General features: G+C 47.6%; 1 protein-coding gene across 1 annotated transcript in view; it reads left to right on the forward strand.

The window, feature by feature from the left end:
- Window positions 1–15,125, forward strand: part of HMCN2 (hemicentin 2) — a 134,367-nt gene that overhangs the window by 107,284 nt on the left and 11,958 nt on the right. Inside the window, exons 81-85 of the mRNA XM_072960292.1 lie at window positions 1,176–1,389; window positions 2,481–2,615; window positions 4,425–4,615; window positions 6,338–6,419; window positions 13,198–13,467. Of these exons, the coding sequence (XP_072816393.1) occupies window positions 1,176–1,389; window positions 2,481–2,615; window positions 4,425–4,615; window positions 6,338–6,419; window positions 13,198–13,467 (892 nt within the window). The remainder of the gene's footprint in view (window positions 1–1,175; window positions 1,390–2,480; window positions 2,616–4,424; window positions 4,616–6,337; window positions 6,420–13,197; window positions 13,468–15,125) is intronic.

Genomic DNA, 15,125 nt, shown 5'->3' on the forward strand with positions numbered 1-15,125 from the left:
TGGGGGAGGAAGGGAGCCCTGGACAGCCGGGGGCAGGGGAGAGGGGTGTGGGAATGACTTTGTGTCCCCAGACTGCTCCTAAATGTTCTCAACCTGAGCCAGGAGTGTGGGTGGGGCCCTGGCCCCTGGCCCCCATCAGCACTCATCATGTTCTGTAATTATAAAAGAGACTGTTCTCCAGATGGACAGGCAGCTGCTGGCCGGGCACATCTGGAGGGGGCACGGGGGCCAGGGTTTCTGCCACACAGGGAGCCAGATGTGCAGTGGTGAGTGTACCCGCCCTGCTCGAATGCACCATGGAACTTGTCCTCTTGGAGAGGACACCAAAAGCAGGACCTGCCTCAGGGGTGGTGACGAGGTGAGCACAGATGAGCAAGTGCAGGTCCCACTCTGAGCACATAGTAGGTGCTCAGTAAATGGTGACCATTACGAGCATGTGGTCAGGCATGGATTATGAAGGCTATCTGCAAAAATCCAAGTAACAATCAAATTAAGAAGAAGAAAAAGGGGATTTTATTTGAGCCAAATTGAGGATTATAACTTATAACCCAGGAGACAGACTCTCAGAAGGTCTGAGAACTGTTCCACCTGTTAGAAGTCAAGGGTGTAGTCATATATATTCTCAAGACAAAGGACTGCACATCAGAATGAAACACTGACACTTTACAGCAAGTTCACCAAGAATGCCTAGTCCAGGCAAGCACGCAAAAAGTGAGCAGTAGGTCACCACAACCCCTTGTAGAGCTGGGAAAGAATGCTATTCTTTAAAGAAGTTACACTGCTAGCATCAGAAGAAAGGGGAAAAAATTGATCTTTACGGTCGAGCAGGCACTCCCACCTTTGAGAAGTTCTGGTTAATGTGTAATGCAGATGCATGTTCACATTAAAAGGGGTGGGAGGAGGCTCAAACAGGTAGAGAAGGAATTTTATGTATAAATTTTCTTGTCCTGCCTTAAAATATCACAAGGCATGTGGCCATATGAAGGCTGCAGGGAGGTGCAGTGGGGCAATGGTGAAGCCGAGCCATTTGCTAGCTGTGTGACCTTGGGCAAGTCATTTGACCTCTCTAGGCTGGATGATCCATGGGAACCTGAGTGGGGGGCAGGTCCCTGGGGGCATTCTGGCCTGTGCTTGGGTGGGGCAGTTCTCAGGCTGACCCCTCCCTTTGCCCACAGAGCCAGGATGCTGGCACCTACACCTGCACCGCCGAGAATGCTGTGGGCCGCGCCCGCCGCCGTGTGCACCTCACCATCCTGGCACTGCCTGTCTTCACCACCCTGCCAGGGGACCGCAGCCTGCACCTTGGGGACAGGCTGTGGCTTCGCTGTGCGGCCCGAGGCAGCCCTACACCCCGAATTAGCTGGACTGTCAACGACCGGCCAGTCACAGGTCTGGGACAGGGACCCTGGACCCTGAGAGGTTGAGGAGGGCAGGCAGGTAGGGAGACCCCACCTAGTGGAGAGGAAGGGGATGTCGGTCCATCTTGGGTCCTGGGTCTCCAGACTTGGCCCTGTCAGTGGGCACATGGCAAACAGCCATGTGGTCCTGTGTGACCAGTCACATGTCAGACCTGGCAAGAAGCCACCTGAGAAAAAGACTCCACCCTGGAGACCTCATGGCCAGGAGAGGAGGCTGTGTTCCTCCAGCCCAACACCGCCGCTCCCATCGTAGGCCCCTCGGCAAACGCCTCTCCTGGGGTGGGGGGCTCTTGCCTCCCACCTGGGTCCCAGGTGATATTTAGGGAGGCCCAAGGCCTGCACAGGCGCTGTGGTGTGCATAGCAGGCACTCAGTAAATTTCTGCTGAATGGATGAATGGCTAAGTCCCATCCACTGCAAAATGGTATTTTCAGACTCTCCTGTACCCAAGTCCAGGCGCCAGGAAATGTGTGCAGCTCACCTTTGCACACCTGCTGAGCAGGCTTTGCCTCAGACCCCCACGGCCTGGGCAGGGGGCTCGAGAGAGCGATTCAGGCTCTTGGAGCTCAGCTGCTTCAGCCTAAAATGAAGATAACAAGGGTCCTGGGGGTGGAACTGTTTCATGCAGGAGGCGCACCTGGCAGGGCCTCGCCCAGAGTAAATCCCCGTCAGTGCAGGGCTTGCCCCTATTCCTGGCGGGACAGTGTCTAATGACTGCAGGGGAAACAAAGGCCATTAGTGGCACCCATCTGGATGTAAGCTGTGGCAATATTTCTGTAAGTGTGAAGTGTTAATAGGCCTCCAAAGACCCTCCTTGGCTGCCCATCAAACTCACGGTGTAGACTTGAAAATGAGAAAAGGCAGGTCTTCAACCCCATCCTCTAATATGCCCTGTGCCTGCCGTGATCCAGTCCAACTCGGTTAGGCTTCCAACAGGGGAAGGGACACCTTGTGTCTTTATGAATTACCTGCTGGCTACCCAGGCCTGAGTTAAGTGCTCAGGGAAGGAGTCCCTGGCACCCTGGGCTCAGAGGCCCCTGGGGCGTCTCTTTCTTTGCCACAGACGGGGTGTCCGAGCAGGACGGGGGCAGCATGCTGCAGCGGGTGGCAGTCACCAGAGAAGACAGCGGGACCTACGTCTGCTGGGCCGAGAACAGAGTGGGCCGCGTGCAGGCGGTCAGCTTCGTCCACGTGAAGGGTAGGCAGTGACGATGTGGCCTTTCTCCAGACCTCCGCTGACCCCACCCAGTGGTTTCTCTAAGAAACCGGCCTCCTGACCTCTGAACTAGTGACTCTCCACCCTGGCTGCGCATTAGGACTTCCTGGGGTAGTTTACACGGAGGCCCACCTGGGCCAGCCCCGACTCAGTAAGCCAGCCTCTCTGGCGTGAGGCCCCAGTACCCGTATTTTTTTTATATTGAAGTATAGTTTATTTACATTGTCATGTTAGTGTCTGGTGTATAGCAAAGTGATTCAGATAGTTAGAGATACTTATTTTCATATTGTTTTCCGTTGTGGTTTATTACAGGATATTGACCATAGTTCCCTGTGCTGTACAGTAGGACCTTGTTGTTTATCTATTTTATATATAATGGTTTGCATCTGCTAATCCTAAATGCCTAATTTATCCCTCCCCTCCTACCTTCCCCCTTTGATAACCATAAATTTGTTTTCTATGTCTGTGAGTCTGTTTCTGTCTCATAAATAAGTTCATTTTTGTCATATTTTAGGTTCCACATATAAGTGATATCACCTGGTACTTGTTTTTATCTGACTTCACTTAGTATGATAATCTCTAGGTCCATCCATGTTGCTGCAAATGGCATTATTTCATTCTTTTTTATGGCTGAGTAGTATTCCATTGTATAAATACATCACAACTTCTTTATCCAGTCATCTTTCGATGGACATTTAGGTTGCTTCCGTGTATTGGCTATTGTAAATAGTGCTGCTGTGAGCATTGGGGTGAATGTATCTTTTTGAATTATAGTCTTCTCTGGATATATGCTCATTAGTGGGACTGCTGGACCATATGGTAACTCTACTTTTAGTTTTTTAAGGAACCTCCATACTGTCTTCCACAGTGGCTGCACCAATTTACATTCCCACCAACAGTGTAGGAGGGTGCCCTTTCCTCCACACCCTCTCCAGCATTTGTTATCTGTAGACAGCCTCAGTATTTCTTACCATCCCCAGATGACCTACCTGTAGGTGGAACTGAGATGTGACCAATCGATCTGTAGTGCTACCCTCAGCTGGATGGTGTCGGCATGGGAGGAGGGATGGGGGCCAGGGTACCCTGGCCAAAAAATGCATGAATCTTGCCAGCCTGCCAGTTGCTCCCCACACTCCTCCTCCACTCGGAGTAGTTTGATAACCCATTGGGAGTAGTTCATGGTGACCCCATGACTTGTATGCTCAACTTTAGGATGGGGCTGGGGCTTGAGGGAGAGGAATGAGCTGCTCAGGGCACGAGAGCACAGCTGTAGCTGTTGGTAGATCCAACCACAGGAAACCAGCAAGGATAAAAATTGACATAGGCCTTCCAGGACTGATTTAAGAGTTGCATAAAATGAGAATCAGGGACATCTTAGTGTTGCTGTGTCCAACAGAGGCATCCTAATGATCACGTAGTCCTTGTTTTCCAAAGTACCCTGCTGCTGGGGTAATCCTTCTGTGAGAATGAGGATATGACACTCATATCCTTTCTTCCCTCCTGTGCCTATCTCAGACATCACTAATCAATCATAGCACCATTACCACTCAGCTTCAAATCCTTCTCAGCACAGTGTTCCTGGCAGCCACTGCCAGTCTGTGTCACTTGATCCATGACCCAGAAGCTGTTTGCCATCCCTGATGCATTGACTCTACACAGCCATACTGAGCCAGCAGGAGCCTCTGTAGGCCCCTGTGGTCTGGCGAGCAGACCTTTGGGGATGGGTTTATGGGAAGCTTAGCCTGGAGGGAGCCTCCTTTCTGACCCTCTGTTTGATGTCACCTCATGCAGAGGCTCCTGTCCTACAAGGGGAGGCCTTTTCCTACCTGGTAGAACCCGTTGGGGGCAGCATCCGGCTCGACTGTGTGGTCCGTGGAGACCCAGCACCTGACATCCACTGGATCAAAGATGGCCTTCCACTGCGGGACAGCCGTCTTCGGCACCGGCTGCAGAATGGCTCGCTGACCATCCACAGGACTGAGGCAAGGAGGGACCTGGGGCAGGGCCACCTGGGACAACCCTCTGCTTTGTCTGATTTCTCGAGATAGCTATTTAGATTGGCACCACCCTCTACAGTTGACAAAGCACTTTCCTGCCTGTTACCCAGAGATTCTCCCCCAACTAATTAAGGTGACCTCCAGCCAGTGACTTAACTTCTCTGTGCCTCAGTTATCTCATCCTTTCAACGCAACTAATAATTGTTTTTCAGTAGGTTTGTATTGAGGAATCAATGAGATGACCCACACCAGGTACTTAAGAGTGACTGGTCCCTCAGTAATGTCAATATATGTTATTAATAACAATTCCATGGGGCAGAGTAGGCAGCTAAGAGTGCCTCATTTTACAGATGAAGACACTGAGGCTCAGAGTGGCCCACAATCAGTAAGCACCTGAGACAGGACCCCACCCCAGGTCTCCTGATTCCTACTCCATGCTGTTTCCAAAGCCTTGGGCAATGCGGCAACTCCTGCTCATCTTCCCTTCTGTGTCCCAAGTCCCAGTGGAGATGCAGAAATCCACAGTTTGGTGCTGTCAAGGATTCATCTTAGGGGTCCCTGATCTCGCTCATTTGGGAGCCTGTCTCTAGATGGTGAGAATCCCCAGACTGGTGAAGGCAGCAGCCGCAGCAGCAGTAAGGGCTGCTTCGCTCTGAGTGTTTGCTGTGGACCAGGCACCACGCCTTGCACTTAGCGTGATGCCATTGGATGCTTACAACAATCCTACTGTTACTATCCGCATTTTAGAGATGGGGAAACTGAGGCTCCAGAGACATGGCAATGTACTAGTAATGGGTTCAGCACGGTAAGCAGTGGAGCCAGGATTTGGTCCTGACTTGGTCTGATGCCCAAATTGACACTTTTTTTTTTTTGCAGCGGGGAGGTAATTAGATGTATCTATTTATTTGGTTTCTCGGAGCTTGAACCCAGGACCTCGTATATGCTAAGCATGTGCTCTACCACTGAGCTATACGCCCTCACCCCAAATCGACACTGTTAATTGCGAGCCGTGCTGCCCGCCGACAGTCCCTTGGGAGCAGTCTCCGAGATATCATCTGGGCGCGGACAGAGGCCTCAGGCTGCCCCAGCTCCGTCTCCTGTGGCGCTGCCACTCGGAAGTGAATCCGAGCCAGCATCCTTCCTAAGTTGCACCACTGTCTGTGGTTGTGGATATCCTGTGAAAAAAAACTTCCTTATCCCCGAGGCCAGGAAGTGCTGCGAACCCTCCCCCTCTGGAGAACTCGCAGTGCGCCCTGGCGCAGTGAAAGCCCCCAGAAGCCTGCAGTTAGAAACCTGTCATTGTCTAACTCAGTGTTTCCCAAACTTCTTCGACCACGGAACCCTTTGTTCAAGGACTCCCTAATCAAATGCCATGGAGCCCTAATGCCGCAACGTACGCAATTTGGAAGAGGTGGATCTAAATCATGCTTTTGTAGCATGTGGCTCCCCTTAGGGCAATGAGTCCAAGCCCTTGGTCGCCACCCCCCACCCCAGGTTCCAGGTGTGAAAGGGGCTGGATTCTCTTTGGACTTCTGTTGACATGTGATGGAATCTGCGAGCCCCCGGCTGGTTTACGCTCTAAGCTCCCTCCTGGTTAGCTGGGCCTTGCTCGGGTAGCCCCTTTCTGTGCTCAGCTGTCCCCAGATGCTCCCCTCCCCGTCGTCCTCCTCTCCTGAGCACCACACCCCCTCCCGTGCCCACCCGCAGATGGACGACGCCGGACAGTACCAGTGCCTGGCGGAGAACGAGATGGGGGCGGTGGAGAAAGTGGTGGTCCTCGTGCTGCAGAGTGAGTCTCAGTCTCCGCCTTTGCTGGGCGCTGGGAGGGGACCGGGTGAAGAGGGTATACTTGGCTGGGGCTGCCGCCCAGGCTGTCTGATGAGAGTGGAGGGCAGAGAGGCAGGGCCATTCTGAGTATTTATTCAGAACACACAGTTGAATTCCTATGAAATGTCTCCCCAGCGTGCAATGGGAGTCCTGGTCAGTAAATACTGGGGACCCAACAGACAGGCCTGGGGGCCCTATTTATTCAAAGCTCAAAGCTGTCATCAAGATCCTACAACAGGTCCTGCAGTTGCCAAGTAGCTTATAGCTAACGAAGCCCTGTGTGAGCCTCAAAGTAACCCTGTGAAATAGTCTAAACACAGATTTTTTTAAATGAAACGTTTTATTGATTAACACACAGAAGAGCACATGTCACAAGGCTAGAACTCCTTGAATTTTCATAGCACGCACCCTTCCAGTTAATCCGCATCCACATCCAAAAATAGAACAAACAGTATTGGCCCCAGACCTCCCTATTATGCCCCCTTTCAGTCTCTGCCCCCTCCTAAGGTAATCCTCCAGAGTTTTGCCTCTTTTAAAAAAACAGCTTTCTTGAGACATAATTTACATACCATAAAATTCATGCATTCATGTTACTCACCCTTAAGAAAGAAGGAAACCCTGTCACATGCTACAGCATGGATGAGTCTTGAGTTATGTTACGTGAAATAAGCCAGTCACGAAAAAACAAATATTGTGTAATTCTAATTATATGAGGTACCTAGCGTAATCAAGTTCATCAAATGAATAGTAAAATGGGGGGTGCCAGCGCCTGGGGGAGGGGGAACGGGGATTATTGTTTAACGGATATAGAGTTTGTTTCACAAGATGAAAAAGTCCTGGAGGTGGATGGTGGTAGCAGTTGCACAACAGTGGGAATACTCTTACTACTGCTGAACTGTGTACTCAGAAGTGAGTAAGATGGTTAAGTTGATATGTTCTCTATCATAATTTTCAAGTGAAAAAAATTCACCCATTATATGTATACAGTTTGGTAATTCTTAGTAAACTTATAGTATTGTGATAACCCACTTTTAGAACATTTCCAAGTTCCCTCTGCCCATTTGCAGAGGGAGCTTGGAAATGTTCCCAACTCCAGCCCCAGGCAACTGCTAATCTACCTTCCGTCCCTAGAGATACACCTTTTCTGGTAATTTCATATACATGGAATGATATGCAGTCTGGTTCTGACATCTTTCACTTACCAGTGTTTTTGAGGTTCATCCACATTATAGCGTTTGTTCCCTTTTATTGCTGAATAGTATTCCTCTGTATGGATAGACCACATTGTGTATATTCGCTCACCAGTTACTAGATGTTTAGATTGCTTCTAGTTTTGGACTCTTACGAATAATGCTGCTGTGAATGCCTGCGTACGGGTCTTTGTGTGGATATCTGTTCTCCTTTCTCTTGGGTGGATTCCTGGAAGTTTAATTGCTGGGTGGCATGACCAGTGCAGGGCTCACTTTTTAAGAAACCACCCAACTAGCTGCACTATTTTGCCTCCCTTCCAGCAGTGTGTGAGGCTTTGGTTTCTGCACATCCTTGCCAACACTTGGTAATGTTGGTCTTTTTTATTTTAGCCATCCTTGTGGGTACGAAGTAGTATCTCACTGTGGTTTTAGTTTGCATTTCCCTAGTAACTACTGATATTGAGCAGCTTTTCATGCATTTATTATCCTTTCATATGTCTTCGTTGGCCAAGTGCCTGTTCAGAGCATTGGTTCATTTTTAAATTGGATTGGTCGTCTTATTAATGAGTTCTAAGGGTCCTTTATATTATAGTCTGGATACAAGTTCTTTATCAGATAGATGATCTGCAAATATTTTCTTTCAGTCTGTGGTCTGTATTTGCATTTCCTAATGGTGCCTTGAAAGAGCAAAATTGTTACAATTTGATGAAAAAAGTCCAAATTGATTGATTTTATATTTTATGGATTGTGTTATCTTTTAAATTTATTTATTTTGTGGGGGAGGCAGTTAGGTTCATTTGTTGATTTATTTGCTCTTAGAGGCGGTACTGGGGATTGAACCCAGGACCTTATGCATGCTAGGCATGCACTCTACTACTTGAGCTATATCCTCCCCTCTGGATTGTGTTATATTTTAAAAGTGTTTCTCTAACCTAAGGTTACATTGTCTTCTATAATTTTTACAGCTTTCGTTCTTACATTTAGGCCAGTGATCCATTTGAGTTAATGTTTGTGTGAGATAAGGATCTAAATTCCTTTTATTTTTTGCATATGGATAGCCAATTGTTCTGTACCATTTATTTAGATTTTTTTCCGTTTCGCTCGGTGATATGTTATAGTTTTCAGGTTCCAAGTCTTAGGCTTTTATTAAACTGATTACCAAGTATTGTCTGATTTCTGAGGCTATTGTAAATGGAATTGTTTTCTTAGTTTGACTCTGGGGTTTTTCGTTAGTAATATAAAGACATACAATTGATTTTTGTATCTTGATCTTAAATCCTGCAACCTTGCTAAAGTAGTTAGTTCCAGTAACTTTTTGAAAGAGTCCTTAGGATTTTCTACACATAAAATTTTCTTCTGTTGTTGTTTTTTGTTGTTTTTTAGTCTGTTTTAATATGTAGTCATTAACATTTGCAAATCTCAAACTCCCAAACTTATCCCTTCCCATCTCCTTTCCCTGGTAACCATAAGATTGTTTACTATGTCTGTGAGTCTGTTTCTTTTGTAGATGAGTTCATTAGTGTCCTCTATTTCTTTCTTTCTTTCTTTCTTTCTTTCTTTCTTTCTTTCTTTCTTTCTTTCTTTCTTTCTTTCTTTCTTTCTTTCTTTCTTTTTTAGATTCCACATGTGAGTGGTAGAATATGGCATTTTTCTTTCTCTTTCTGGTTTACTTCACTTAGAATGACAATCTCTAGGTCCATCCACGTTGCTGCAAATGGCATTATTTTATTCTTTTTTTATCACTGAGTAGTATGCCATTGTATAAATATACCACAGCTTCTTTATCCAGTCGTCTGTTGATGGATATTTAGGTTGTTTCCATGTCTTGGCTGTTGTATATAGTGCTGCTGTGAAGATTGGGGTGCAGAATTTTCTACATGTCATCTATGAGTAGAGGCAGTTTTTCCTCTTCCTTTCCCCTCTGGGTAACTTTAATTTCTCCATGTTTCCTATTGCACTGATTAGACCCTCTGATACAGTGCTGAACAGGAGTAGGAGAGCAGGCAGCCTCGCCCTGTTCCCAGCTTTAGGCGGAGAGCTTTCAGTCTTACACTACTGAGCATGACGTCAGCTGTGGGTATTTTGTAGATGCCCTCTAGCGGGCTGAGAAAGTTCCCTTTTATACCTAGTTTGCTGAGAGTTTTTGTCGTGGTTGGGGATAGTGGGGGCGGGGGGCGGGGGCAGGGTAGGTTTCTGGTTCCAGACAAGGTGGCATAGAAGCACTTCTGCCTATTCCTCTCGCTAAGGATAGCTTGAAAAGTATAGTAAAGAAGGAGGATGGGGGCGGAGCAAAACTCACACGGGATAAACTCAGGGAAGTCTGCCTGAGACACATCACACTCAAACTTCTGAAAATTAAAGGCAAAGAAAATAAAACTCTCACCCTCCATCAATGCATCTGAATGTGGTTGTGGAATAGTTCAAAGTTTAGGCAGTTTTGGGGAATGGGGTGATCAGGAAAGGCCACTTTTTAAAATTTTCAAGTATTTAAAAATGTAAGTTGAGATCTGAATGAAGGAGGCATCCACGTGACAATCCAGGGGAAATTGTTTTAAGCAGGAAGAATAGCAAGTGCAAAGGCCCTGAGGCAGGAATAGGTCATACTTTCTTCAGTCTTGCTGGTTAAGAGGGCAGGTTCCGGGCTCAGTCTACTTGGGATTGTTACTGGCTTAGCCATCTGCTCCGTGACCCTACATAAATCATCTAATTTCTCTGCACTTCAGTTTTCTTATCTTTAAGACAGGGCTAATAATAGGCATCATAAGTAATGTGAGGCTTAAATAAAATAATGCATGTATAGTGCTTAGCATTGTGCCTGGCACACAGAAAATAATCAACTAATGCCACCTATATTATTGTTATTGGGTTTTTTTCAAAACTTTAATATTTATTACGATTTGATTTTCAGACTCCTTTATTGAGATCGTTTGAAAAAAAGAAAAAGAGAAAGAAAAAAGTTTATGCAGCTTTCAGTTCAGCCTGGGCTCTGACTCTTCTGGCCCTCTGGTATTCCCCTGCACAAGTGCGTATTTCCCATATCTGCCAGGGGTGTGTGGACAGCCTCTCTAGGGCTCCCTCCTCTCCCGGTCCTCCTCATTAAATTTCCGGCTGGTCCTTGGTCTCCTTAACCAGGGCCAGGACTGCAGGCCAGCAGGTGCCAGTTCCCCACTTGCTTCCAAGAATTCCACGCCTTTCCCGACAGTGCACCTGGTTTCTCAGAGCACGCCTTCATCCTCTACTGCAAATCAAATCGGCCTCTGGTTACAGCAAAACTGCCGGTTTTGCAGCCAGCCCTGCCCCCATAGAACTAGTATGATGACCGGATGGGGTGGGGGTGGGAGCAGCCTCAGGCGGGGTTGGCCACACCCTTCCACTGTTTGGGCCCAAAGTTCTAGAAGCTTTTCTGAGACAAATGATTCTCAATTTGTTGTTTGCTTTGAGTTGATTTCTAGAGCCCTGAAAGAGTTGGTTTTGACAATTTTGTCAAGCTTGTTCCTTGTTTTTTGGGGGAGGAGCCAACTCGCTGACCTCTTCACTCAGCCAGAGCTGAAGTCTTGCTCTTGTTTATTTTTGCCCTTTATTGAAGTGGAACCATGTCACATGTGCTCTGTGTCGGGCCACTTGTACACAACGTGGTGTGTGAGATTGCACGTGGAATTAGTTTAATCCTTCTCGTTGCTCTAGGGGTTTCCACTCTGTGGCTGTAAGGCAGTTTATTTACGCATTCTGCTGTAGGTTAGTCTCCAGTTTGGGGCAAACGTCAGCAATGCTGCTGGGACATTCGTACGCATGCATGCCTTGTGGTGAACGTGCCCACTGTTTCTGTGAGGGCATGCATCCAGGAGCGGGATCGCTGAGTCGTACAGGACCCATCGGTTCAGCTTTAGGAGATACTGGCTGTGGGAGGCTATACATGGCTCCCAAAGATATGACCGCGTCCTGGTCTCCAGGACCTGTGAACATTACCTTACATGGAAAAAGGATCTTTGCAGGTGTGATGAAGTTAAGGATCTTGGTGGGGTCTAAATGCTCTCACAAGTGTTCTTATAAGAGAGAAGCAGAGGGAGATTAGAGGGAGAGAGAGAAGATGATGTAAAGAAGGAGACAGAAAATGCAGTGGTTCAGCCATGAAATTTAAGCCACAGAAAGCCAGAGGCCACCAGAAGAGGCAAGGAACGGCTTTTCCCTGGGAGCCTCAGGAAGGAGCGTGGCACCTTGAATTTAGCCCCATGAAAGCAACTGATCTTGGACCTCTGGCCTCCAGAACTGTGAAAGAATAAATGTTTGCTGTTTTTTAAAATATTTTTTAATTTTTATTAAATTTTTCCCTCTGTGACAGAGGTACTGGGGATTGAACCCAGGACCTCATGCACACCAAGCACACACTCTACCACTGAGCTCTTCCTCCCATCCCCAGTTTTTGCTGTTAAACCACCCAATTTGTGGCCATTTGTTACAGCAGCCTCCAGAAGCTAACACACTGGCCAGTGGTTTTCCACAGTGGTTGTACCAATTTATACCTCCCCCTGCAGCGTGTGCAAGTTCCACTTGCTCCACATCCTCACCAGCACTGGACACTTTCCACCCTTTTCATCTTAGCCATTCTGGATGGTCTGTTAGTAAGTGAACAGGAATGATCCTGTTTCAGATGAGAAAACAGAGGGTCAGGGAGTGACTTGGTGAGAATCACAATCACCAGCAAGTGGCAGGACCTGCGTCTGCCCATTTCATCTGCCATCAAGTAGAGGCAGCTCTGACAAATGTCACCCTTTCATTGGAAACAAGCTAAATGTCCTTTTATAGGGACCTGGTTAAGCAAATGATAACAGATTCAAGCGATGGAATACCAAGTAGTCACTAAAAATGAACATTTAATGCTATGAAAGGTAGTTATGATCTATTGTAGAATTAAGGAAAAAGCAAGAGAGAAAGAAAGAGAAAGGAGGGGCAACACTGTTACATTCTCATAAGGAAGCTGTGTAGAAGGAAGTGCTCAGGAATGGTAACTGGGTGGGAGGGCCGTTTGCCTCTATCTTCTAACCTGTCTGAACAAGTAGGTGTCACTTGAATGCAGTCACACCTCGTTTTATTGGGCTTCACTTTACTGTACTTTACAGATATTACAGTTTTTACAAATTGAAGGTTTGGGCAACCCTGCATCGAGTGAGTGTATAAGCACCATTTTTGCAACAGCATTTGCTCGCTTCGGGTCTCCGTGTCATGTTTTGGTAATTCTTGCCAGATTTCAAACCCTCCACCAACAAAAATATTATGACTTAGATGATGGTTAGCATTTTTTAGCAATAAAGTATTTTTAATTAAGGCCTACAGATTTTATTTTTAGACATAAGGCTATTGCACACTTAATAGACTACAGTGTAGTGTAAACATAACCTTTTATATGCACTAGGAAACCAAAAAGTTCATGTGATTTGCTTTGTTGTGATATTCACTTTATTGTGGTGGTTGGAACCGAAGCCACAATATCTCCGAGGTCTGCCTGTAAAAAAATAGTGAAATGTCTCTAAAAGCTGTCCTGGGCTCCCACAGGTGCCCCAGTGTTCCAGGTGAAGCCCCAGGACGTGACAGTGAGATCCGGGGAGGATGTGGCCCTTCGGTGCCAGGCTGCTGGAGAGCCCGTGCCCACAGTGGAGTGGCTGCGTGCAGGCCAGCCCTTGCGGGCCAGCCGGCGGCTCCGGACCCTGTCGGATGGGAGCTTGTGGCTGGAGCGTGTGGAGGCAGGGGACGCGGGCGCGTACGAGTGCATCGCTCACAACCTCCTGGGCTCTGCCACAGCCCGGGCATTCCTGACCGTGAGAGGTATGGGGTGTCCCTGCCCAGAACTTCATGGACAGGGGTGGGGTCCCCTGCCCAATGGGGATTTGTATGTTGCCCTGTGGGGCACCTGGCTCACTGCCCTGACAGCTCCCCAGCTCTTCTCTTTGCTTAAGTCACAAACTTAGCATTAACAGCCCAGAGAGCCTTATGGGTTGTCTTGTCTACCTTGCCTTTACAGTTGGGGAAACTGAAGCTCTGAGATGCTGAGTGTTTGCTGCTCCCCTTGGACAGGAGACCCTGGCTGTTCCAATTTAGTTGGCATAAATGTGTGCCTCTCTTTAGACATGCCACAACCCTGGGGAGTAGGCAGAGTAAAGCAGAGGTGTCCCCGGTGGCCATCTTGAGGGCTGCTGTGAAGTCTGTGAATTGATGTTGTCCCAAGCTTTGCCTGCCCATGGTCGGTACTCAGTAACAGAGGCTGCTTACTGGGGTTACTAACCCCTGACATCTCAGGTCTCCTTCATCAGCTCCCTTGTCCCTTGGGTCAGAGCAAATGTCAAAATTTGGAAAAGGACCATCCCAAGAAATTGCATTAAAATGACTCTGCCTGCGTAAAGGAAAGTCACTGCGCATATGAATTCTGTGCCTCTGCAGTAAATACTTCATGTTTGTGGCTTTAGGTCTCTATCCCTGCCCATGGCAGACATCACTAATCTATCACCATACACAACATCAGATTCCTTCCCCATAGAATGCTTCCCCAGGCAGCACCTCTGGACTAACTGGAATAGAGCACTGACACTTTGCCACTTGAAAACCCACCTGAAACCCACTGCGAGCCAACTGTAGGACTCCTTCTGGCCTCTTTTTTTGGCCTCCTTATCTCCTGCAGGCAGGGGGTAACACCAACATGCGCAGCTCTGAACATTCAGTGGTTCTCTGACACCCGGGCACAGAAGCCGTCTCGAGGGCAGCGTCAGGTCTGAGCAGCCCCTCCCTTTATTTCAGAGCGTGGTCCCAGTTCTTACCTTGTCCGAAAAGCTCCCAACCCCACAGTGCTCTCCACATGGCCTCTGGATGCGTTCCCTGTGGCCGCCACCAAAGGGAGCATAAACTGGGTGGCTTCAAACAACAGAAATTTATTATCTCAGTTCTGGAGGCTGGAAATCTAAGGTCAAGGTGTAATCAGGGTTGGTTGCTTCTGAGGTCTGTTATAGAGAATCTGTTCCAGAGCCTTCTCCAGCTTCTGATAGTTTGCTGGCCATCTTAAGAGTTCCTTGGTGTCTAGAAACGTCACCCTGACCTCTGCCACCATGGTCTTCTCCCTGTGCTCGTGTCCATCTCTGCATCTTTCCTTTACGTAAGGACACCAGTCATATTAGGTTGAGGCCCCCCTTGTGACCTTATGTCACCTTGGTCACCTCTGTACGGACCCTACCTTCGAATAAAGTTACATTCTCAGGTACTGGGATTAGAACTTCAACACAGCTTTCTATGAAGACACAATTCAACCCATAACAGCCTCCTTACTTTTTTAATGGAAACAACTAATTTCTAACCCCATCTATGTTAATGGTGGAAAAGCCAGCCAATTTTTTAAAAATCTGTGAAGAAAAAAAATAATGACCAATTCTCTCCCGTAATCCAATCATCAGAAATAGCTCAGGCTAACTATTTAGGGTCTGTCCTACACTTTTTTC

The sequence above is a fragment of the Vicugna pacos genome, chromosome 4 (assembly GCF_048564905.1).
Source record: "Vicugna pacos chromosome 4, VicPac4, whole genome shotgun sequence".
Classification (NCBI taxonomy): Eukaryota; Metazoa; Chordata; class Mammalia; order Artiodactyla; family Camelidae; genus Vicugna; species Vicugna pacos.